The sequence below is a fragment of the Phytophthora cinnamomi genome, assembly GCF_018691715.1.
Source record: "Phytophthora cinnamomi strain GKB4 chromosome Unknown Contig60, whole genome shotgun sequence".
In the NCBI taxonomy this organism is placed as follows: domain Eukaryota; phylum Oomycota; class Peronosporomycetes; order Peronosporales; family Peronosporaceae; genus Phytophthora; species Phytophthora cinnamomi.
In genome coordinates this window covers 967,102-992,521 of record NW_027150993.1, presented here as the reverse complement: position 1 = coordinate 992,521, position 25,420 = coordinate 967,102, and the positions used below count along the sequence as shown (strand labels likewise).

The window sequence follows — 25,420 nt, the reverse complement described above, 5'->3', positions numbered from 1 at the left end:
GAGGTACCACTGAGAGTGAAGACACTCTCAGTGCGAAGACAAAGCGAGAGCGCTTCGAGGAACAAAATTGGGACTCGCTGAAGTCGAGTCCCTATTACGAATCGTTGAGGGAGTACAAGGACGTACTCCCGGAAGAGATTCCTGCGGAGCTTCCGCAGGATAAGGGCATTCAGCACGAGATTGATCTCGTGCCGGGCACGAAGTACTGTGTCAAGCGGCAGTGGCCACTGCCGCGAGAGCAAGTGAAGGCGATCGACGACTTCTTTGAAAGTCGTCGCAAAGCAGGACAAGTGCGGGAATCAAAGTCCCCGCACAGTGCTCCGACGTTCTGTGTCAAAAAGCCACAGGGCGGATGGCGCATCGTTCATGCCTACAACAAGCTGAACGATGCGACGGTACCGGCGCAGACGCCGATACCGCGAAAAGATGTTAGCATCGATTCGATGGCAGGGAGCACCGTTTACAGTGCTCTCGACTTGCGAGACGGATTCGATCAGATCCTAATGCGTGAGAGCGACATCCCTCACACGGCCGTGAGCACGCCAAGTGGCATGCTCTGGGAGTGGCTAGTAATGCCGCAGGGGCTTAAGAACGCCCCTGCGACCTTCAACAGGTGCGTGACGCACTTGTTGCGCTCGGTGCTCGACTTCACACCGAGCTACTTCGATGATGTGTTCATCCACAGCCGGGCTGTGGACGGGAAGACCGATATTGAGATGCACCGGGTGCATCTCCGGAATTTACTTGAACTTATGCGAAAGCATAAGCTCTACGCGAACCTGAAGAAGTGTATATTCGGGGCGAGCGAGATACCCGTTCTCGGGTGTCTCGTAGGGAAAAATGGTGTTCGCCCTGACCCGGAAAAGGTCAGAGTGATTAATGAATGGCCAACGCCTTCAAGTGTCAAGGAACTGAGGCAGTTCCTTGGCTTGGCCACGTACTTGTGCAAGTACGTGGAGGATTACGCGGGCAAGATCTGCCCGCTGTCACAACTTCTTAAGAAAGAAGCCGTGTGGAATTGGACAGCCGATTGCCAAAAGGCATTCGATGCAGTCAAGCGGGGCTTGACTGAGGCACCGATCTTGGCAGTGGCTGACCAAGATCATCCATCCCACGTCGTATGTGACGCATCCGACTTCGCGATCGGATGCGCGTTGATGCAGCACGATCACGAGGGCCGTGATCGTGTCGTCTACTACCAATCGCGTCAGCTGAAGCCAGCTGAGTGCAACTATCCAGTACATGACAACGAACTCCTTGCCATGAAATATGCCCTCGCAAAGTTCCGAGTGTATTTGCTTGGAAGTAGACCATTCGTGGTCTACACCGACCATGCATCACTGCGCACCGCAGTGAAGTCGCCACACATATCACAAAGAATGGCGAGATGGCTCTCATTTTTTGCGGAGTATAACTTCCGGGTCGAATACAAACCCGGAAGATTGAATGTAGTGGCCGACGCGTTATCACGTCGGCCGGACTATGCAGAAGCTGTTGACGTCAATGCCATTGACGCCATGCGATCGAGCAAACCCACATCATCTCTGTTGGATGATGTGAAGGCCGCGTACGCGCACGACGCGGACGCGAAGCTCTTGCTGGCCTATAGCACAGCGCCTTCTGACAAGTCCCGTCAGAAGCTGCCCAAGCACCTTCGAGCGCGTGCACATCGCTTTCGAGTGCACGAAGGACTGCTTCTTTATAATGCAGTCGACGACAACGCGGTCCGCGTTGTCGTGCCAAATGACCATGACCTGCGACTCAGGATCATGTACGAGTATCACGATGCCCCGTCTGCGGGACATCTCGGACGTGAGAAGACATACGTCCTTCTCACGCGTGACTTCTACTGGCACCACCAGTATAAGTGGGTGCGCAAGTACATCCGTGCTTGCGAGGTATGCCAACGCGTAAAGCCTGCGCCATTCGCGCAGGCTCCACTGCAATCACTACCGACTCCGTCGGAGTGTTGGAAGTCCATGTCTTTGGACTTCATCTTTGGTCTTCCCCCGGATAGCGGAGGGAACACCGGTGTTGTGGTCTTTGTAGACCGCTTCAGCAAGATGTGCCATCTTGCTGCGGTGCCGGCAGAAGTGACTGCAAAGCAGACGGCCCGTCTGCTCGTCGACATGGTGTTCAAACACCATGGCATGCCGTCCGACATCGTGTCGGACAGAGACCCGCGCTTCACAGCGCACCTGTGGCAAGAAGTGTTTACACTTCTTGGGAGCTAGCTTTCCATGTCGACTGCGGATCATCCGCAGACGGACGGTCAAACCGAGCGCGTGAACAGCGTGCTCGTCGACATTCTGAAGAGCTACGCTCACTCGTTCCAATACTGGAGCGAGTGTTTGTCGATGGCGGAATTCGCCATCAACAACTCGGTGCATGCCTCGACCGGGCATACACCGTTTTATGTGAATGCCATGCGGCATCCACGCCTACCGAGTTTACTCGGAGTGATGGCTCCCACTTTAAGCGGGGGAGGATCTACGACTGCAACACAGCAGCCGCAGAAAACCGCTGACACCTGCACAGTGTCAGCCGCGACAACAAGGAACAAGACAACCAGGTCTGCGCGGGGCGCTGACTTTAGCAGGAAGAACCAAGGGTCAGCGCAGGGCGCCGACCCCCAGAACAAGGAGAACGAGTCTGTGCAGAGCACAGACTCCACAAGGAACAAGGACCACGGGTCTGCGCAGGGCGCAGACACCGCGAAGAACCACGCAGGGGCCGGGCCTCTTGCGGAGAGCGAGATGAACGAGTTCAGCTCGGATGCGATTGACTTCATCAATAAAAGACAAGCCGTAATTCGGTTTTGTCCAGGACACGATTGCAGCTTCTGTGGATAGACAGAAGCTGAACGCCGATAATATTGAGAGGGGCAACACAAGTGAATTCAAAGTGGATTCATTGGTTTTGTTATATACTCAAAATCTGCCTAAACATGCAGTTTCGGATTTCGGCGCAAGTAAGCTTGCTCCGCGCTTCATCGGGCCATTCACGGTGATGGTACGCCACGGTAACGCATACACGTTAGACATACCGTCTAGCATGCGGCTCCACCCGACATTCTATGTTGGGCGGTTAAAGTCATACCTTCAGCACGACGTCTGACCCGAAGAGAAAGACTTGGCGGGGGAAACTCTTCACCCCGCGTGGTCGCGCTGGAGCAGTTAATACAGTCGAGCCTACAGCCCGACCGACACGTTCAAGGCCGTCTGGGAGACCGCCACAGTCGGGACACGATGGTACAGAGCGGCAACCTCCGCGCTCTGAAGTACTCCACGACCGTCACCTGGTCGTGGAGCGACACGAGCTGAAGGTCAACATGGCGTTGACCATCGGGGCGTGTTTCCACCACCTCCACCACCACTGCGAGACGCACGCGGAGAAATTCGCTGGATCGTCCAGCGAATTGTTGATCATAAGAAAACAATCCGAGGTCCGGATTGTTTTTGCATTCGCTGGAGAGGTTTCCCTCCCCACCACGACACATGGGAACCATGGAACGTCCTGGAAGACGTTCAGGACATGGTGAAGGAATACGAAGCCCAACACGCACTACTAGCAAGAAGGTAGTGCGAGCGCTGTAGTAATCTACAACGCCCGATGGCTCGCGTGCTAGATAATTAGCACGGGGATCACTGAAGCTTTCAGGTATACATATAGCATACCTGTTGAGGTCGCGGTTGCTAACACGCACCGCCACCTGGACGGACAGTGCCCACGGCGCACGGACACCTGCCTCCACCGCAACAGCGTGGAGTTGCTAATACTTGCCTCGCTTCGAGAAGGACTCGAAGTGCTTTGGATCTTGCTTACCCGATCACGGTAAGCAACAGAAATTCGCTTAGAGATGTCGACGCACAGACGCGGTCGACATCGAAGAATCGTACACAGACACTGTGTTGTCTGTTCCCGTGGTAGCGGCGCACCTTGCCCTGCCGCGCATGGTACTCAGCAACAGAGAGCTTACCCTCTGTTGCAATGGCAGTCTTCAGCTTGGTCGTGCTCATTGCGGATGAGCACGGAAACCCCCAGCACAAACAATTGACAAGCAGTCGATATTAATTGGCGTGTCGAGACCGACACGTCTAAGCTTAACGGGGGGGGATGATGTAACGGGGTTACACACACAAGTGACAACAGTCACTTGTGCATGACAACGGTCACAAGTGACATCTGTCACTTGTGGTTTAACAGATAAATATCTGTTAAAGGGTTTAGATACGTCCTCACATTGGTGTAAGGCACACCAATGGATACATTGAAGTGGTCCACCACAATGAGTGGTTTACATATATCCAAAGATCCTATTGGTAGAAAGGATCATCTTTCTACCAATTAGAGACGTGCACATTGGCGGGGCTCTGACAGCCAGCCGCTGTCAACCCCTTTCATAGATTATAAACAGTTTTAGCATATTTGGGAGGAAGATCAATTTACAAACAATACAGTTCTCATTTTACCTTAAACGAGCTACTTGGTGTTTTATTTGATTTGTATTATACTTGTGGACTCAAGTATAATTAATTCAAATTATTAATAAACTCCTACGCTTCCTCATACACGTAGCGCGACGTGTAAGCTAAAGTAGTGAGACAAAGTAGGCCCACTACACAGACAATGAGCTCCTGCTGACACTGTTAAGGAACTACCCGGCATTACTTGAAGCAAGGGTGCCCACCCGTGACGACACTCGGCGTCGAGCACGAAATTCATACGGGCACAGCAGCGCTAATCAAGGTGAGGCCGCGGCGGCACGCGCATGACGAGCAGCGAATCATCGACGAGGAGGTGGACGCAATGCTGCAGGATGACGTAATTGAGGTGAGCAACGGGGTGTGGGGCTTCCCCGTCGTTCTGGTTAGGAAGAAGGATGGCACGGTGCGTTTCTGTATCGACTATCGACAGCTCAATGCTGTCACTGCAAAGGACGTGTACCAGTTACCCCGAATCGATGACACACTGGACAAGCTGGATGGAGCTCAGCGTTTCACCAGCCTGGACCTCCATGCCCGGTACTGGCCAGTGCCTGTAGCGAGGCGGGACCGCGACAAAACGGGCTTTGTGACATGCAAGGGGCTATTCCGGTTCGGGTGGATGCCATTTGGACTGGCAAATGCACCGGGGACCTTTCAACGGATGATGAATGCGGTGTTGCGAGGATAGACCAGGAGGAGTTGCCTTGTCTACCTCGACGACGTGATTGTCTTTTCAAGGGGCGGAGTAGCTCGCCACGTGGTCGAGCTAGCGGCAGTGCTCGAGCGGTTGGCCAAGGCGGGGCTGTCCCTTAAAGCGAGCAAGTGCACGTTCGCGGCGGAACGGCTAAAGTACCTGGGGGACGAGTTGGACAGGGACGGTGTGCGGCCGATGCTTAGCCTGGTGCAGAGCGTGGTGGACTTTCCGGTGCCGACCAACACCAAGGAGATCAAGCGCTTCGTGCATATGGCCGGATACTACCGGAGGTTTGTGCCTGAGTTAGCGAGCAGGGCATCGCCCATGACGAAGTTGCTGCGGAAAGGAGTAGTGTGGCGGTGGGCGGAGCCGCAGCAGGCGGTGTTCGAGGACCTGAAGGCAGCGCTTACGGAAAGACCGCTGTTAGCGTATCCAGATTTCTCACGTCCGTTGAGGTTAGTGACGGACGCATCGAAGGTCGGCCTCGGGGCCACACTCGTGCAAGACCAGGGGCGCGGTGAGCAGCTAATTGCTTACGCGGCTAAAATCAACTCTGAAGTGGTGGCGAGGTACAGCATCACTGACCTCGAGTGCGCGGCGGTGATTTGGGCGGTAAAACTATTCAGGCCCTACTTGTATGGGCGGATATTCGGCTTGGTCAGCGCTGAAGTGGCTGATGACGTCCAAGGATTCACCAGGACGGCTTCACCGCTGGGCACTACAGCTGCAAGAATACGACTTCGAGGTCATCTATCGACCAGGCGCCAGTAACGTTGTCGCCGACGCCCTATCGAGGGCACCAGTGGGTGCTGTCACGGGAGCAGGCCAGCGGGCGAGTGATGGTGCGAACCAGCGAGATGAACGAGTGGTCGGAGGGGAAGGCCAGCTGACGGACCGCGAGATCAGGGCTGGACAGGCGAAGGACCGGGCGGTCAAGAAGCTGCGCAGCAAGGGCGAGTGCGGTGATCGCGACGTCGTGGTCGTGCACGGTATCGTGTACATCCGGGAGAGCGACGGTGGGCTGCGAGTAGTGCTGCCGACGACACTGTGGGCGAAGGCATTGCGGGAGGGGCACGATTCAGTGTTTGCGTGCCACCTGCGTACGCCACAGACGTATGCGAGGTTGTCCGTGAGTTACTGGTGGCCCGATATGCGGGCGCAAGTCAGGCGCTGGGTACAGGCGTGCAGAGACTGTGGCTTGCGAAAGGCGAAGGCGAGGGAAATCATCCCTCCGCTGAGGAGCCAAGGAATCGGAAGTGCAGGCGACAGATGGGCATTGGACGTGGCAGGTCCTCTACCCTTGATTGCCGATGGGAACCGTTAAGTGGTGGCCGCGGTGGACTATGCTACGCGCTACGCGGTAGTGGTGGCTGTCGCGAACCGCACGGCGACGGACGTCGCGAAGTTTATTGCGGAGAAGCTAGTCTTTGTGTACGGACCCATGCGCGAGATCACGATGGACGGCGCGCCGGAGCTGAACGGCAAGGTGATCGACGCGCTGGTCGACGTGCTGCAGGCGAAGCAGATCACGCCGGTCCCGTACAGGCCAGCGTTATTAATCTGGTGGAGCGGTTCCACCGCTCGTGGAAAGATATTGTAGCGATCTACGTAGCAGCCGCCCAGGACGACTGGGATCGATGGTTGTCGTGCGCGGCGTATGCGTGCAATGGCGCGAGGCACGGCGGTACGGGCTTCAGCCCAAACGAACACATGATGGGGCGAAGGTTGCGAGCTCCAAATGAGATGCTAAGGGCGAGTGGAGTCACGCAGATCGGCGCGTTCGTGGGCTATCACCGCGCATTGGTCAATAACATGGCAAGGGCGACAGCGATTGCGAGGGCAGCGTTGACGAAGGACCAGCTCCGGCGCGAGCGCTACTACAACAGGCGCGTGCGACGAAGCACGACCTTCCAGGATGGGGACTCGGTGTGGGTGTTCAAACCGCCCAAGGGTAAGGGCATCACAAAGCTGGCTCAACAGTGGGTGGGCCCAGCAAAGATCATTCGGGATGCGGGCTTCGACAATTTCGTGGTCCTCCGAGACGACAACGACGAGCACCTCGTGGTGCACTGCAGCTTTTTAGTGTCGAGCAAGTGCCCAAGCAACTCGCTGGGTGATGTGGCAGACCGGATCATTGCAGAACTGGCGGAGGAAGCGGGTGCCGAAGAGCACAGTGACGACAACGCCGGGACCGAGAACTCGATAGTGGGGCAGGCCAATGAGGAGCTGCCGGTCGGAGATCGCAACGTACAAGACGGCGACGTTCATCTGTACGCCGCAGTCGGTGGTGTAATGGCGGCGAAACGGTCAGAAGCCGCTGGCTCAGGACAGGAAGTCCCCAGTGATGGCGGTTCAGCAGGAATGATGCCGAGAATAGCAGCCGAGGGCACTATGGCAGCTGTAGATAGCCGGTGCGGTGGGCGAGATGTCGAGCAGCCCCGATGCCAGTGACAAACCAGCAGCGGAAGCGACAGGCGAAGGCGGATGATGGTGCAAGCGAGGTGGCCCAGCACAAGAAACAGCGGTGCCAAGCCGAAAACGCGGCGCGAGGAGAGCGGACAGCTCGGCGCCAAGATCTGCGTAACCAGCAGGCAGCCACAGATGCGCAGACGGCTGGTGCAGACGCTGCTCGTGGGATACACGGTGGTGAGGGTGCCGAACGTGGCAGCGAAGCCAGTGGACGCGGAGGTGCAGGGGACGGTACCCCCGTACCAGTTGGGAACAGAGCCCGGCAAGGAGAAGAGGGCTCTCAGCGTGACGGATTAGATCGAGAAGGTGGAGATGGAGCACGCGTCGGCATGTTATGAGGGCGAGGGCAACCGCGTCGGCCGGTGTCATTGCCGGAACAGCTGCAAGTGCAAACGGCAGGTTTCATCGTGGAACGGGCGCGACGACGAGTGCGTAACCGCGCCGGGCGTTACGTCATTGAACATGAAGTCGAGTACAGTACACGGCATGGGGGACCAATGGGCCGAAAGTGGCTCACCCACGAGGAGTTCGAAGCGTTGGACGACGCCGGAAAGATCGAGGACGATCTTGAGGCTGGGGATGGCGTGTAGGCAGGGGAGCGATCACGTGGCCGCCAGGCGACGGCACCGACAGCCGAAGGTACTGATCGACTTGACGGGGTGAAAGAGCGGCAAAGTCGGGACCAAGGAGAGTGGCAGATCTCCGGGATGGTGGCGGCAGCGAGCCAGCAGGCTCGTGACACAGGCCATGGGCGGGATCTTGAAGGGCTGCACAGCTTCAAGGTGCTAGACGACGGCAGCGATGGCGACCGAAGGCGGGGTGACATGGCGAGGAGTGACGCCGTGGAGTATGCGGAAGGGCAAGGCGACAGCGTGGGGTGGAGTGTGCGACTGAGGAGCTCCGAGAAAGGTGAGGAGCAGCAGAGGGAGCGGATCGGATAGGAAGGGCCCTCTCGTAGGGTAGTGTAAGCGACTGGGTGGGCTTCGTAGGCGAGGGCAACGAGCGTGCGGCGAGGCCGCTCGACCCTCAGTTGCAATTGTTCCCGGTTGGAGAGCAGTAAGACTAATACAGAGGAGAGTGGTGCCGAACGTTGGTATAAGTAAAGACTCAGGTAAGACGGAGGGCAGGACGACCAGTGCAGTTAAGAGGGCGAAAGACAGTAGGGTGGTGGGGACCGTGAAGAAAGACCGCGGGGGCTGCGGCGGGAGTGCGACAACCTGCCTTGGCCGTGAGGGCGTCGGAGTTCACCCGCGCGCACTCGGACTCGAGCTCCGGAGCCCGCAACAGTAGTTAGAGGAATACGGGCTACCTGCGGGACACAGCCCACCGGCCTTTCCCGGGGCGTGGGTCGCCGATAATGTGTCCTCCCCGTCGTCCCTATCTGAAGGACGGCTGGTCCGACGGCCAGTAGCTGTCTGGTTAGTGTTGCGTGACTGCCTCGCACATGGATCTCCCTCATTGCGTCTACCAGGCTGTTTAGGCGGACGCACTACTCTATCTCCCCGGCCACTCCGACCAGCCGACGTGCAACGGGATTGCCGTGGGGGTTGGCACCGTGTAGTGGGCCTACTTTGGCTCACTACTTTAGCTTACACGTTGCGCAACTTGTATGAGGAAGCGTAGGAGTTTATTAATAATTTGAATTAATTATACTTGAGTCCACAAGAATAATACAAATCAAATAAAACACCAAGTAGCTCGTTTAAGGTAAAATGAGAACTGTATTGTTTGTAAATTGATCTTCCTCCCAAATATGCTAAAACTGTTTATAATCTATGAAAGGGGTTGCCAGCGGCTGGCTGTCAGAGCCCCGCCAATGTGCACGTCTCTAATTGGTAGAAAGGTGATCCTTTCTACCAATAGGATCTTTGAATATATGTAAACCACTCATTGTGGTGGACCACTTCAATGTATCCATTGGTGTGCCTTACACCAATGTGAGGACGTATCTAAACCCTTTAACAGATATTTATCTGTTAAACCATAAGTGACTGTTGTCACTTGTGACCGTTGTCATGCACAAGTGACAGTTGTCACTTGTGTGTGTAACCCCGTTACACCATCCCCCCCCCCCGTTAAGCTTAGACGTGTCGGTCTCAACACGTCAATTAATATCGACTGCTTGTCAATTGTTTGTGCTGGGGGTTTCCGTGCTCATCCGCAATGAGCACGACCAAGCTGAAGACTGCCATTGCAACAGAGGGTAAGCTCTCTGTTGCTGAGTACCATGCGCGGCAGGGCAAGGTGCGCCGCTACCACGGGAACAGACAACACAGTGTCTGTGTACGATTCTTCGATGTCGACCGCGTCTGTGCGTCGACATCTCTAAGCGAATTTCTGTTGCTTACCGTGATCGGGTAAGCAAGATCCAAAGCACTTCGAGTCCTTCTCGAAGCGAGGCAAGTATTAGCAGCTCCACGCTGTTGCGGTTGAGGCTGGTGTCCGTGCGCCGTGGGCACTATTCGTATATAGCGGTGAGTATTAGCAATCGCGACCACGACAGGTATACTATATGTATACCTGAAAGCTTCAATGATCTCCGTGCTAATTATCTAGCACACGAGCCTTCGGGCGTCGTAGATTACTACAGCGCTCGCACTACCTTCTTGCTGGTAGTGCGTGTTGGGCTCGTATTCCTTCACAATGTCCGGAACGTCTTCCATCAGGACGTTCCGCGGTCCCCATGTGTCGTGTGGGGGAGGGAAATCTCTCCAGCGAATGCGAAAACAATCCGTACCTCGGATTGTTTTCCTATGATCAACAATTCGCTGGACGATCCAGCGAATTTCTCCGCGTGCGTCTCGCAGCGGTGGCGGAGGTGGTGGAAACACGCCCCGATGGTCAACGCCATGTTGACCTTCAGCTCGTGTCGCTCCACGACCAGGTGACGGTCGTGGAGTACTTCAGAGCGCGGAGGTTGCCGCTCTGTACCATCGTGTCCCGACTGTGGCGGTCTCCCAGACGGCCTTGAACGTGTCGGTCGGGCTGTAGGCTCGACTGTATTAACTGCTCCAGCGCGACCACGCGGGGTGAAGAGTTTCCCCCGCCAAGTCTTTCTCTTCGGGTCAGACGTCGTGCTGAAGGTATGACTTTAACCGCCCAACATAGAATGTCGGGTGGAGCCGCATGCTAGACGGTATGTCTAACGTGTATGCGTTACCGTGGCGTACCATCACCGTGAATGGCCCGATGAAGCGCGGAGCAAGCTTACTTGCGCCGAAATCCGAAACTGCATGTTTAGGCAGATTTTGAGTATATAACAAAACCAATGAATCCACTTTGAATTCACTTGTGTTGCCCCTCTCAATATTATCGGCGTTCAGCTTCTGTCTATCCACAGAAGCTGCAATCGTGTCCTGGACAAACCGAATTACGGCTTGTCTTTTATTGATGAAGTCAATCGCATCCGAGCTGAACTCGTTCATCTCGCTCTCCGCAAGAGGCCCGGCCCCTGCGTGGTTCTTCGCGGTGTCTGCGCCCTGCGCAGACCCGTGGTCCTTGTTCCTTGTGGAGTCTGTGCTCTGCACAGACTCGTTCTCCTTGTTCTGGGGGTCGGCGCCCTGCGCTGACCCTTGGTTCTTCCTGCTAAAGTCAGCGCCCCGCGCAGACCTGGTTGTCTTGTTCCTTGTTGTCGCGGCTGACACTGTGCAGGTGTCAGCGGTTTTCTGCGGCTGCTGTGTTGCAGTCGTAGATCCTCCCCCGCTTAAAGTGGGAGCCATCACTCCGAGTAAACTCGGTAGGCGTGGATGCCGCATGACATTCACATAAAACGGTGTATGCCCGGTCGAGGCATGCACCGAGTTGTTGATGGCGAATTCCGTCATCGACAAACACTCGCTCCAGTATTGGAACGAGTGAGCGTAGCTCTTCAGAATGTCGACGAGCACGCTGTTCACGCGCTCGGTTTGGCCGTCCGTCTGCGGATGGTCCGCCGTCGACATTGAAAGCTAGCTCCCAAGAAGTGTAAACACTTCTTGCCACAGGTGCGCTGTGAAGCGCAGGTCTCTGTCCGACACAATGTCGGTCGGCATGCCATGGTGTTTGAACACCATGTCAACGAACAGACGGGCCGTCTGCTTTGCAGTCACTTCTGCCGGCACCGCAGCAAGATGGCACATCTTGCTGAAGCGGTCTACAAAGACCACAACACCGGTATTCCCTCCGCTATCCGGGGGAAGACCAAAGATGAAGTCCAAAGACATGGACTTCCAACACTCCGACGGAGTCGGTAGTGATTGCAGTGGAGCCTGCGCGAATGGCGCAGGCTTTACGCGTTGGCATACCTCGCAAGCACGGATGTACTTGCGCACCCACTTATACTGGTGGTGCCAGTAGAAGTCACGCGTGAGAAGGACGTATGTCTTCTCACGTCCGAGATGTCCCGCAGACGGGGCATCGTGATACTCGTACATGATCCTGAGTCGCAGGTCATGGTCATTTGGCACGACAACGCGGACCGCGTTGTCGTCGACTGCATTATAAAGAAGCAGTCCTTCGTGCACTCGAAAGCGATGTGCACGCGCTCGAAGGTGCTTGGGCAGCTTCTGACGGGACTTGTCAGAAGGCGCTGTGCTATAGGCCAGCAAGAGTTTCGCGTCCGCGTCGTGCGCGTACGCGGCCTTCACATCATCCAACAGAGATGATGTGGGTTTGCTCGATCGCATGGCGTCAATGGCATTGACGTCAGCAGCTTCTGCATAATCCGGCCGACGTGATAACGCGTCGGCCACCACATTCAATCTTCCGGGTTTGTATTCGACCCGGAAGTTGTACTCCGCAAAGAATGAGAGCCATCTCGCCATTCTTTGTGAAATGTGTGGTGACTTCACTGCAGTGCGCAGTGATGCATGGTCGGTGTAGACCACGAATGGTCTACTTCCAAGCAAATACACTCGGAACTTTGCGAGGGCATATTTCATGGCAAGGAGTTCGTTGTCATGTACTGGATAGTTGCACTCAGCTGGCTTTAGCTGACGCGATTGGTAGTAGACGACACGATCACGGCCCTCGTGATCGTGCTGCATTAACGCGCATCCGATCGCGAAATCGGATGCGTCACACACTACGTGAAATGGGCGATCTTGGTCAGCCACTGCCAAGATCGGTGCCACAGTCAAGCCCCGCTTGGCTGCATCGAATGCCTTTTGGCAATCGGCTGTCCAATTCCACCCAGCTTCTTTCTTAAGAAGTTGTGACAGCGGGCGGATCTTGCCCGCGTAATCCTCCACGTACTTGCACAAGTACGTGGCCAAGCCAAGGAACTGCCTCAGTTCCTTGACACTTGAAGGCGTTGGCCATTCATTAATCACTCTGACCTTTTCCGGGTCAGGGCGAACACCATTTTTCCCTACGAGACACCCGAGAACGGGTATCTCGCTCGCCCCGAATATACACTTCTTCAGGTTCGCGTAGAGCTTATGCTTTCGCATAAGTTCAAGTAAATTCCGGAGATGCACCCGGTGCATCTCAATGTCGGTCTTCCCGTCCACAGCCCGGCTGTGGATGAACACATCATCGAAGTAGCTCGGTGTGAAGTCGAGCACCGAGCGCAACAAGTGCGTCACGCACCTGTTGAAGGTCGCAGGGGCGTTCTTAAGCCCCTGCGGCATTACTAGCCACTCCCAGAGCACGCCAAGTGGCATGCTCACGGCCGTGTGAGGGATGTCGCTCTCACGCATTAGGATCTGATCGAATCCGTCTCGCAAGTCGAGAGCACTGTAAACGGTGCTCCCTGCCATCGAATCGATGCTAACATCTTTTCGCGGTATCGGCGTCTGCGCCGGTACCGTCGCATCGTTCAGCTTGTTGTAGGCATGAACGATGCGCCATCCGCCCTGTGGCTTCTTGACACAGAACGTCGGAGCACTGTGCGGGGACTTTGATTCCCGCACTTGTCCTGCTTTACGACGACTTTCAAAGAAGTCGTCGATCGCTTTTACTTGCTCTCGCGGCAGTGGCCACTGCCGCGTGACACAGTACTTCGTGCCCGGCACGAGATCAATCTCGTGCTGAATGCCCTTATCCTGCGGAAGCTCCGCAGGAATCTCTTCCGGGAGTACGTCCTTGTACTCCCTCAACGATTCGTAATAGGGACTCGACTTCAGCGAGTCCCAGCCTTGTTCCTCGAAGCGCTCTCGCTTTGTCTTCGCACTGAGAGTGTCTTCACTCTCAGTGGTACCTCCCATGAAGAGCTGCCTCAGCTCTTTGCTCTCGCTCTTCGTTCTTTCGCTGGCCGAAAGAACGCAGACTTGCTCGATGCGTCCATCGTGCAAGTCGCGCGTGAAGCGCTTCCAGCTCATGGCTGGAAGCGAAGTCAACTCCGACGCCCTCGTCGGAGGATTAGCGAGTTCCATCTCGCGATACTGGAATCCAGTATCGGTGCGCGTCAAGACGCTTAGCGTCGCGACGTCCGCACTGTTTGCAGCGTCAACTCCCGGAGTTGACACGCCTTCGTCACCTCGACGCCATCCATTTGCGGAGCCCCTCATCACCGAGGGTGCGTCGACCTGACCTCTTCGGGTCAGTGACTGTCCCTTACACACTTGAACGTGGGTGTTGGTTCCCGGAACCGACACATCCTCATCTTCCGACGTCGGCAGCACCGCCGACGTGGATCCACTTGTGCGCATCCTCGCGCACGTCTTGGGCCCTCCGGGACAGCAGCATTAAGCGCTGTCTCGACTGGTGTTCCGCGCGCACCTGATGGTGCGTGCGCTGCGGTAACAGGGCCATCGCTCTCTGTCCCGCAGTCGAGACCGAAGCGCACGAGCGTGCGCGTCTTCCAGTCAATTACCGGATCATGCCGTGCAAGCCACGGCATGCCCATAACAACGTCGAAGTTATCGTCCAAGTCCAGGACGATAAAGTGTTCGACAAACACTCGTTGTTTGTACGAGAAGCGCACGTTCACGACGCGCTTCTCAGACTTCACGATGGCACCTGTTGCCAGTCGCACTTCCAGAAGACTTCGAGGTACATTTACCTCCTCGAAGTCAAGACTCGGTAAACTCCGCAGTCGAACAAAGTTGTTCGACGCGCCCGAATCTACCAAAGCTCGAAGAGAGTCACTCGCTCTCTTCGAGTAAACCTTCAAGATGACTAGGTTCGGTCTGGCATCTTGTTTCTTGCAGCGAGAGCTAGTCTCACTGGGGGCTGCAGTCCTCAGTGTCGCGTGCCCGATGTCGGCACGCGTGACTGCATTACCAGTAGGGCGCCCCGCGCCTACTGGATGTTCGCGTTTTTTGTTGGTCCGCGGCGATGCCTAGCATCGCCACGACGGCCACCTCCAGGGGGGCATGGGAGCTGTGCACTCCCGTGCAAAGTGACCGATCCTTCCGCAACGGAAGCATCGCACGTTGCCTCCCTGCTGCTGGTAACCAGCAGTTGTTGCGTTCGAGAGGTCCATTGGTTCTGGACCTCCCGTCCTCGCTACCGAGCGCGGTCGCGGCCTCGGTACATTTGCATATAGTTTAGCCTGCCGCAGGCTAAACTCTTCTTGCATTGCGAGAGTAATCGCAGCTTCGAGAGTACTCGGGTACTCTCGGAAGAGATAGGTCTTCACGGGTCCATCTCTAAGTCCCTTCATGAACGTGACGACCTTAGTCGCCTCGTCAATTGGATTAGTCACGATATTTGAGACCAAGTATCGTGCGCGCTGCGCGTAAGCATGGACGTCATGCTTACCCTGCTGCAGGTCGAGGAATTCCGCCCTCGACCGGAACTCATTTTGCGGGGGCTCAAACGCTTATCTGAGCTCCTCTTTGAATATCTCGTACGTGCTACAGCACATAGGATCTGAGAGTCGGCGTCCATACGCCCAACTCCTCGCTCGTTCGCCAAGACATGACATGGCGAACGCAACCTTTGACAGCGGGTCGACGATGCGTCGAGCCGCTATGGCTGTGTCGAGCTCGACAAGCCATCGGAGGAGAGGCTCGCCCTCTCTTCCCACGTAATTGCTCACGCTCAATTTTAATGATTGAGCACGCGGTGTCGTCCCTGACGACGCCGTCACTGAGGAAGCAGCATCACGCTGCTCCTTCATGATGAACCCCAGAGCAACACCATGTTGCTCCGTCGGCGATAGCGTACGCAGCATCGTAGCTATCGCCGCTTCTCCAATGACTGTTGACAGTCGTCGGAGGGCTTCCCACTCTGGGTCAGACAGGTGGGGGCAGTCCGCGCGTGCAACATGCGTTGCAGGCGTATTGGATCTCTCCATGGGCACCTCCGTGCTCATGGGGTTCTCGGCTCCGCGTTCGTACACCTCGTACGAACGTCAAGCAGTCGGTCGTTGGACGGACTACAAAGTGCTACCCGGTGTAGTGGGCCTACTTTGGCTCACTACTTTAGCTTACACGTTGCGCAACTTGTATGAGGAAGCGTAGGAGTTTATTAATAATAATTTGAATTAATTATACTTGAGTCCACAAGAATAATACAAATCAAATAAAACACCAAGTAGCTCGTTTAAGGTAAAATGAGAACTGTATTGTTTGTAAATTGATCTTCCTCCCAAATATGCTAAAACTGTTTATAATCTATGAAAGGGGTTGCCAGCGGCTGGCTGTCAGAGCCCCGCCAATGTGCACGTCTCTAATTGGTAGAAAGATGATCCTTTCTACCAATAGGATCTTTGGATATATGTAAACCACTCATTGTGGTGGACCACTTCAATGTATCCATTGGTGTGTTTTACACCAATGTGAGGACGTATCTAAACCCTTTAACAGATATTTATCTGTTAAACCATATGTGACTGTTGTCACTTGTGAACGTTGTCATGCACAAGTGACTGTTGTCACTTGTGTGTGTAACCCTGTTACAGTCTGTCCCGTTCATGTCGCCAAAGTGCAAGTCCTCCTCGTTCAAGAGCGGTTCCGTGCTCGTGCGCAAGCCCTCTACCCATTGACGGACCTGGTCGTGGTCCCCCCCCCCCTGCATCGCGATGACCGTCACTTCTTCGTTGGTCGGCGCCCAGGATCCTAGGGCCTCGCATGAAGGCAGCTTGCTAGTCCTTCCCTCCAGGTTCAACACCGGGATCGTGACCTTGCCGTCGTGGACTGCCGTCAATGTCGGCGCTAACAACAGGTGTGGCTCTACGCGCTGGTCCGGGGTGAACGAACCCACCGTTCCATCGGGCGCTGCCACTGCTAGCTTCACGTTGTGACAGGTTCTCGTCCGCACCTTGGTCTTCAGCACCAGCCGCACCCTTGCTGACTCTCGTTCTTCGTCTCCGTCGCCGTGCACTCGAACGGCACCACCTTCTTGTTGTCCGCTTCATACCACTTCATCTCTTGCGAGACGAAATCGATCTTTACCCCCTACTTGAGCATCCAATTCTCGCCCAACAGGAACGCCGTCGTTGCGTCCTCGACGATCAGAGCATCCACCACCATCGACTGTTCGTACTGGGTACGAAACTTGAATCGTCAGACCCCCAGTACACGCGAGCCAGCGCCCGTGAAACCCTCTACATAGTCCACCGGCAGTAGCGTGCGTTGCTTCTCACCGTACGCCGTCCACTCCTCGCCGGCGACACTGAACTGCGCCCCAGTGTCGAGCTTGATAGCCTTCCGCTCGCCCTTGATCACCACCTTGGCCGTCGGCAAGGAGTCAACCACCGGAGCGTGCACTGCCCTCAGCTTGCCGACCCTCACTGGCCGCTGGCCGTCCGTAGTCAGCTCCACTCGCGGGTGCGCGTACGCACTACCGCTTCATTACTCATAGGCCCGAGATGGCCGCACTTGTCGTACTCGTGCTCGCTGCACGTGCCTCGCACTCGATGGAGTGAATCCCCGTGCCTCAGCTTCGTCGCGGGTCAGGATCACCGGCGTGGCCGACTGCTGCGACGGGTTCACCTCCGCAAAGGCAAAGTACGCCGGCTCGTGTTGCGCCATCTTCGCCAGTGGCGCGCGCAGTTCTCGCCTCTCCTTCGCTCGCGCCTTGTGTGCCCGCTTCTCAAAACGCCTCCTCGATCTTGATCACTGCAGCCTCGTGGCTGCTTCATCGTCCAGCGTCGTCGCGGGCGCACCCTGCGGCGGACCCCGCACCGACTCCGTCGTGGCTTCTGCCTTGCTCGAACTGGAAACAGTCGAGGCATGCCGTTCCTTGCCCCTAGCCCTTCGTGCCTTCGAGTGCTCGAGACGCTTCCGTCGCTTGCGGAGCCGCTGCGCCTCCACCGACGAGGCCGCCGATTCATCCACTTTTGCCTGGGCCTTGGCCATCAGCATCTTCTCCTTCATAACGTCATGCGCAATCATTTCCGCGCCCAACGCCATCTGGAGTGTCTGTGGTGTAGCTCCGCCGCCATCCCCAGTCCGTGCTCCCGCACGCCGCCAATCCTGGCTCGCTGTGCTGCATCTATACGCCGCTCGCACCACCGTCGACTGCGCCGATACACTTACGTCCAGGTCTGCCTTGTCCGCGATTCCGCATCTCTCGAAGCCGGGCGCCTCTAGTACGTCGCGCACATCGACCACCCCGCGCTGGCCGATGCCGCTCGGCCCCATGCCCACCTGTTCCTCGACGCCGCCGCGGTCGTTCACCGCGACACTGAGCTCCTGTCGCTGCACACCGTCTTCGCCTCTTGGCACTCTGGCGCCCCCCACGTCCGCGGCCTGTCCTTCTATCGACGAGCAGATGCCGGCTGCCGGCTTTGCCTCCGTCGCCGCGACTTCTCTCGCTGGCGTCCCTGGCATTCTCGCGTCGTCGTGGAGCATTGTCGCTTGCACCACGCCATCCCCAGTTGCCACCCCGTCCGTTGCCGCGCGAGCGCGTGCGCCACGCAACCCGCCTTCAGCTGGTCCGCACTCCACACGCCTGGGAGCAACACCCGCTACGCCGCTTCCGCTTTCTTGTCCCTTTCTTCGCGTTTGGCAGCCGTACTCGTTCCGCGGCTCCCCTCGTGTACCGCCAGCCGCCAAAGTCGCCGTCTTACCCGGTCTAGGCCTCGCGAGCAATAAGACCGGGGACCTTACGCTCGCGGGACGTTTCCCGAGCCGTTGCCGTTGTCTTCCCGCGAAGCTGACCCTGCCGTGGCGTTCACCGACTCCAAGTCTGCTCGCTTCAACTCACAGTCGCGGGCGAAGTGCCCGGGTTGCCCACAGTAAAAGCACTCCGTGCCGGTCCGCGGCACGGCTGCCCGTCGTGGTTGCTGTTGTCTCTGCTGCCACTCGAGGTAGCGGTCATGGTTCCGGAGCCGGTCCTCACGCGTGGCGAGCGCGGGACGTGCCGTGGCTCCCGTTGCTGCCGCGTGGCCTCGCTTCGACCTTCAGCGCCTTAGCCGGCCGTTTCACGTTCTGGTCGCCACCCGTTTGACGCTTCCCCCTCCTGTCATGCTGATCGTGAGAACCAGTGTTGGCTGTTTGAAATTATGAACCGCTAGACGTTCCCCCTTGTGCACCAGTAGGTACCAGTTGATATCCAGGCGGAATCGCCTTCCATCATTCCTGCGAACTGGCTTTCCCGGCCAATACCAGCCTACCTTCGGTATCGTACCGAGGTTGTTTGGCTGGCCCGGAACCCCACATGGGCCCGTACCCCGATATCACATTGTCAAAGCTCCCTGCCAGACCATACTGCTCTTGATCCTGCGCTGCCGCCGACGCTGCCAAGGGCCCGCGCCCGTTTGCGGCCTCGCGCTCGTCCCAGCGCGACATCGCTGTCTCCAGTCCCACTCCATACCCCTCGCCGTACTCGCCGACATGCGGTACGGCCAGGTTCACTGCTTCGTCTAGCGACTGAGGTCTGTGGCCCCTCACGTGCGTCTCACCCTCAGTGCTGCTCATGCCCTTGAGGAAGGCATTGACTAGACAGTCCTCGCCGACATCGCCCCGCTCAGCTATCGCAAGGCCTGCGCATACTCCACCAGCGTCTCGCCTCGCATCTGACGTCGCGCGTTGAGGAGGTCTACCACCTCCGGGCTCGTGCGCTGTGTCATGTACATTGCACGGAGCATGTTTGCGAGCGTGCTGATGCTCTCCTCGTTCTCCGGTACCGTCTCCATGACGGTAGCGATCCATCGTTGGGCTTCGCCGTCGAGATGTGCAGCCACCTCGTGATACAGCTGCTTGTCCTGCCAGACTACGCCAATGGTCACCGCCTGCCGTCTCACCTCCGCGCGCACGGGCTTCAGCCACATTGTCACGGGCATCGCGTCGTCCAAGCCCTTGAACTTGGTCAACTTGAGCGACTTCGCCTTCTCGCGCACCACGATCGGCTGCTGAGGCGTACCGTCCAGCCCCGGTCCCCGCCAGGCCCAATCGTTACCGGTGCTCGTCCTGATCCAGCGTTTCCAGCACCACCCGCGCCCGTTCCAGTTCCGGTCCCTGCAGTTCCGATCCCAGTCCCGTTCCAGCACCAACCCCAGATCCAGTCGAGTCGGCGCTCCACCCAGCACTCGTCCCCGTGGGGTCGCTGCCATGGGTCGCATCGGGTCCGTCTCCGCGCTGGCTGTCGCCGCCGCTGCCCGCACGACAGCTCCTTCCTTCGCTTTGGTCACCGCCACTCGCCACCTGGTCGCCGCCTCCTGCACCGGCATTCGAGCCAGCATAGCCCGTGTTCATTGGCGTGTTCCCCGTGGTTTGGTGGATCTCTGCCGCGTCCAGCGTCACCACGCCGCCGTCGTCCGTTTCCAGAGTCACTGAAGCCATCTGCCGCTTTGCAGCTTCTGTCGCCGCAACCGCCCGTTCCTGCGACGCTCCGCACGATCGTTACGTGCCGTTGTCATGTCCTTAGCTTTCATTAACAACATCCAATACACAACCAAACCCATTAGTCCTCTTTCGCAATTTCCTGTTCGTGTTCCGCAGCGGGGTTTCCCCATGACGCCAAGCCCGCAGTAACCACATCCCTCTGGCCCTGTCCAGAAGGCCCCTGTATGACCACCATGTAGCCGGTGCCAACCCCCATGGCAATCCCATTGCACGTCGGCTGGTCGGAGCGGCCGGGGATAGAGTAGTGCGTCCGCCTAAACAGCCTGGTAGACGCAATGAGGGAGATCCATGTGCGAGGCAGTCACGCAACACTAACCAGACAGCTACTGGCCGTCGGACCAGCCGTCCTTCAGATAGGGACGACGGGGAGGACACATTATCGGCGGCTCACGCCCCGGGAAAGGCCGGTGGGCTGTGTCCCGCAGGTAGCCCGTATTCCTCTAACTACTGTTGCGGGCTCCGGAGCTCGAGTCCGAGTGCGCACGGGTGAACTCCGACGCCCTCACGGCCAAGGCAGGTTGTCGCACTCCCGCCGCAGCCCCCGCGGTCTTTCTTCACGGTCCCCACCACCCTACTGTCTTTCGCCCTCTTAACTGCACTGGTCGTCCTGCCCTCCGTCTTACCTGAGTCTTTACTTATACCAACGTTCGGCACCACTCTCCTCTGTATTAGTCTTACTGCTCTCCAACCGGGAACAATTGCAACTGAGGGTCGAGCGGCCTCGCCGCACGCTCGTTGCCCTCGCCTACGAAGCCCACCCAGTCGCTTACACTACCCTACGAGAGGGCCCTTCCTATCCGATCCGCTCCCTCTGCTGCTCCTCACCTTTCTCGGAGCTCCTCAGTCGCACACTCCACCCCACGCTGTCGCCTTGCCCTTCCGCATACTCCACGGCGTCACTCCTCTCCATGTCACCCCGCCTTCGGTCGCCATCGCTGCCGTCGTCTAGCACCTTGAAGCTGTGCAGCCCTTCAAGATCCCGCCCATGGCCTGTGTCACGAGCCTGCTGGCTCGCTGCCGCCACCATCCCGGAGATCTACCACTCTCCTTGGTCCCGACATTGCCGCTCTTTCACCCCGTCAAGTCGATCAGTACCTTCGGCTGTCGGTGCCGTCGCCTGGCGGCCACGTGATCGCTCCCCTGCCTACAAAACAAAGGAAATGCATCGTCATAGTAAGTTATTAAAAGCGATGGCAAAAATCAGTTTCGCATGGTCGATGCGATATCGTACAATTTCTACTGGATACGTACCCTTGTGAATCATTGATTATCGGTGAAGGACACGTCTTACTCCTCCCGCGCAACGCAGTGTATGCTGGCAGTATGTTTGCGATGCTGCTGCCTGAAGATGATAGTGCAGGGGGCGGATTTTACTGACATACGGGTAAGATGATGGAACTACTGCGTTTCATTTCGCAGATGTACATTTGACAATGATGCTACTGATCTTCGTCGTAGGAGTCAGGAAATTATAGAGATCTCGCAAGAAGCACAGCGCGCTTTCCATCTGAAATCAACACGCTCCCGATAAATGTCCTGTGCATTTTTCCCGATTGTTAGTGAGGAAAGCGCTCATAAGAGATTTATGCCACCGGAACCCACACACCAGGCTTGATGCTTGCTCTGGTGTGGATGCCTGAGGCTATCCGACCCATTTCGGGACCGGGTTCCGACACCCCTCATTACACTATGGGGCATTTTCGGCACTTGGGTCCTCCAGCCCACCCAACCATCCTACACCAGGGTGGGAAAACGCTCATAAGCACGACAGTTTGCGATCATGCGAATCGGGATCCCTAGTACGATGCATATCAACCTGAATTCAACATGTGCAGCTATTTTGAGGAACGCAAACTACGCCTGCGTTGCGCCCCTCGTAGCTCTTTAGGTTGAGTCGAACGCAAGCACTTCACTCACGCCATTCATCAATTCCCCCCCCCCCCCCCCCCCGACCGAAGAAGCATACACACCATCGTCCCACTGGCCATGAAACTTCAAGATCTCGGACACTATCGAGGTGTGAGACTATGGAAGATGAGATGGCTCACACCAACTTTGCAAAAGAAGGCGTCGCTAATATCCGTGAGCTTCATCGTCAACTACAGAGTATTGAAAGTAAAATTCAATGCGATTATGGTACCATCGTACGCAGCCATTTTAAAACAACAGTAAATGGAGTTCTGGACTATCTTGACAAGTATCAAGCAAGTCCTCGGCTTGCCATTCCGTTCATGCTAAAACTAAATTTTGCGAGGATCCGGCCGTAGTGAATCAAGGGAGACTCTGGACGAATTAGACCACCGATCATCCTAGCCAGCCAACGAAGCAGAGTTAAGAGTATCAGTCTGCTTTCCCGTGTTAATCCAGCTACAAAGGCATCGATCGACATTATTCACGGGCCGAAGAGATCGCTGGTGTCGCAAAACGTTTTCGCCGAATTGTGCTCCGGAGATGAAGTCACCACAACCTTCCAGCTACCTTGTTAGAAGATGACTGCTCTCAAATCTATTAGTGGTGGGATTTCGTGCAGTGTACAATGGAGCTTACGACGGCAAACCCGTAGCAGTGAAGATAATGAACAATTCGAGTGCATTCGTGAAGGAGGTTAAGTTACCTTCATCAATTAGCCACCCCAACAACATTGGAGTTGTGTCGAACTCGAGCAAAGTCTTTTGCTCCATCATGGAGCTCATGGATGGTGGCGACCTGCGAGGACTCATGGACAAATATCTGGCGAATCACCACTCAACAGGCTTGGACTTTATTAATCTTGTGTAGAGCGCAAGCAAATGAGCACGACCTCCCAGGAGCAGCCTGAAACAGCGGGCAAAACCACCAGGACGAAGGCCGTCTCGTCATGGGGGGGGGGGCTCTGGACAACGACAACACGCGTTAGCGACCACTATGCGCTAGCTTGAATACGATCACAATGTAGGACAGTTAGCTGGAGCTGACCCCCACGACCTCAAAGAGGCTCGAGCGCGAGCACCACCACCAGCGACAGTGATTCACCGTGTTTTGAGGATATATACCACCTTGGTTTGAAAGTTGAAGTGGCAATCACTCTGAACTCTCAAACTCGCAGAGCTCTCATTCCGCAATTTCCCGCCACCTGCAGAAGCCATGGCGAAGAAGACCATCCACTGCAGACTGGAGGATGGTCCGTGGTCGTCTTTGACATAAAGGACACACTGTCCGTCGCCCACTTGAAACGCTGCATCATCAATGAGGCCAAGCTCGACGTAGCAGCCGATCTCCTCACGCTGCGCTTAGCTCGGAGAGTAGACGGCAGGTTCCTAAACATGTAAGGACCGAGACGTGACGAGCACGTCAAGGCCCGCACATCTAAACTACAACATCCACTACGCAAAGACAAGTGGGTAAGTAAGGAACATGCACTAGGGTGCATGATCTCTGTCGTGTACATTTACTCTTGTATAGCGCACGTCAACCCACTTCAACTTGAAGTGGATTGACCAATCAGATTCATTCATTTTAGCACCGCCTTGGGCACTGGCCCAGACGGCCGGCCACAAGGCCTTAACCAACTAATATCACTTTGCAATTTACGTCCAACTACCTACACGTTTCCACATCGCGGTACATCTTCACTCGCGGCCTTCTACGTGTCAAGCCTTACATCTGGTAGCACTTACGGTCATTTTCGCCGGGCAAGTGGTCAGAAGATCTTCAATCGACCGACTCGACTCGCTACTTCGGCTGACTACTGCTACAGTATCCGGGTTAGGGTTACTGCTTTCGCACTTACTGCTACTCTACGTGTTCCCTGACTTAGCGGCATTAACGCTTTTCGCTAGCCGTAAAGTCTTGCATAATCGACATTAACGCTTTTCGCTAATCGATTACGCTAACTAGCCTCACGCTTATTGCTAACGGTTAGTTATCCGAAGGATTTGTACTAGTTTAACGCTTTTCGCTTCACTAGTCACCTTCCCGCACGTAAGCCTAGTATATTGCGGAAACCTTTGGCCTTGTATGACCAAGGTGAAAAACCAAAAAAGTAAAAACCTCAACTCAAACCCAGTTCCTAATCTACAAGCAGTAGATCGACTTCGTATTAAGGGATTAAACTCAGTTAATCGCCTTGCAAGCTTAACTCAGCACTTACAGGACCAGGAGGAGAGTTTTCACTCTAAGTCCGAGCGTATACTTTATCGAGAAGCTTGCCGTATCCTAAGTTTACAAGTAGTGCGTATTCATAACACACTCACTACTGTATTCGACCGTGAACTTAAGGAGAGCTCGCGTAAAAGAGCACTTGAAGAGGCTCAACAGGAAGAGCTACTTGTTCAGGGTTTCGATCAGAAGAAATCCAATTACAAGGCAAAGCGCCAACGCTTGAATTAGCGCTAAATAGCGTTGTTTAAGTGTTTTTTTAAACTTTTTTCGCATTGTTTTAGTGTAATTGCACTTTGGCTCAGCCAATCAGTAGTTACCTAAACCCCAGCATCCGTATAATTCCGAATTTGAGAATCCGCGTAATTTTCAGTCGTTTCCTGAATTTTCGCGTAATTTTCGGGTAAGCTTTGGCGTAAGCTTCGGGTATTTTTCCAGTATATGCCTAAGCGTACTGCTCGTGAGTGGGACGAAGATCAGCAAAATCGTCGCATTCTCACCATTGAACAAGCCGTTCAACGCGCTTTCATAGTTCGTGCTGCTACCCATTTGCAGTACGAAGTTACTTGCTTGACGGAGCATCTCCGTGAAGTTTTCTTTCCGTTTTTCGAAACTCACCTCGACCGTGTTATCGAGCCTGGGTTTGGACTGTTTCTCTTCGAAACCGTCGACATCTTGAACACCTGTGCCAACCGCATCGACACCGAAGTTCGTGCTTTCGTTGATCGCGTTATCAGCATCAAGCGCGCCCGTTTCGAGTAGCTGTTGACAGTGTCGTTGTAGCTCTAGTTCTAGTAGCTAGCAGCTGTACATTCGTAGCGTAACTTTAATCAGCTTTTAGCTCAAGTTACACTATCATGACTTCGTTAAATCCTGGTGGATGGTCTGCTGACCGTCTGACACAGTCTGTGGTCGAA

At 55.8% G+C, this 25,420-nt stretch overlaps 5 protein-coding genes across 5 annotated transcripts; 2 read left to right on the top strand and 3 right to left on the bottom strand.

Annotated features, from left to right (window-relative positions):
* Nucleotides 1-5,274: 5,274 nt before the first annotated feature.
* IUM83_14133 (Gag-pol fusion protein) lies at nt 5,275-6,781 on the top strand (the record flags this gene model as incomplete). The annotated part of the gene is made up of 3 exons (XM_067938858.1): nt 5,275-5,698; nt 5,880-6,281; nt 6,507-6,781. 3 exons carry the CDS (start codon nt 5,275-5,277, stop codon nt 6,779-6,781), a joined length of 1,101 nt encoding a protein of 366 aa, XP_067787481.1.
* A 143-nt stretch (nt 6,782-6,924) lies between these two features.
* On the top strand, nt 6,925-7,947 carry IUM83_14132 (RNA-dependent DNA polymerase; the record flags this gene model as incomplete). Its single annotated transcript, XM_067938857.1, has 2 exons — nt 6,925-7,592; nt 7,692-7,947. 2 exons carry the CDS (start codon nt 6,925-6,927, stop codon nt 7,945-7,947), a joined length of 924 nt encoding a protein of 307 aa, XP_067787482.1.
* A 9,134-nt stretch (nt 7,948-17,081) lies between these two features.
* Nucleotides 17,082-17,549, bottom strand: IUM83_14131 (RNA-dependent DNA polymerase; the record flags this gene model as incomplete). Its single annotated transcript, XM_067938856.1, has 2 exons — nt 17,082-17,315; nt 17,406-17,549. 2 exons carry the CDS (start codon nt 17,547-17,549, stop codon nt 17,082-17,084), a joined length of 378 nt encoding a protein of 125 aa, XP_067787483.1.
* Nucleotides 17,550-17,633: 84 nt separating this feature from the next.
* IUM83_14130 (uncharacterized protein) lies at nt 17,634-18,371 on the bottom strand (the record flags this gene model as incomplete). Its single annotated transcript, XM_067938855.1, has 1 exon — nt 17,634-18,371. One exon carries the CDS (start codon nt 18,369-18,371, stop codon nt 17,634-17,636), a length of 738 nt encoding a protein of 245 aa, XP_067787484.1.
* Nucleotides 18,372-19,492: 1,121 nt separating this feature from the next.
* Nucleotides 19,493-20,303, bottom strand: IUM83_14129 (Retrovirus Polyprotein; the record flags this gene model as incomplete). The annotated part of the gene is made up of 2 exons (XM_067938854.1): nt 19,493-19,931; nt 20,044-20,303. 2 exons carry the CDS (start codon nt 20,301-20,303, stop codon nt 19,493-19,495), a joined length of 699 nt encoding a protein of 232 aa, XP_067787556.1.
* Nucleotides 20,304-25,420: the final 5,117 nt, after the last annotated feature.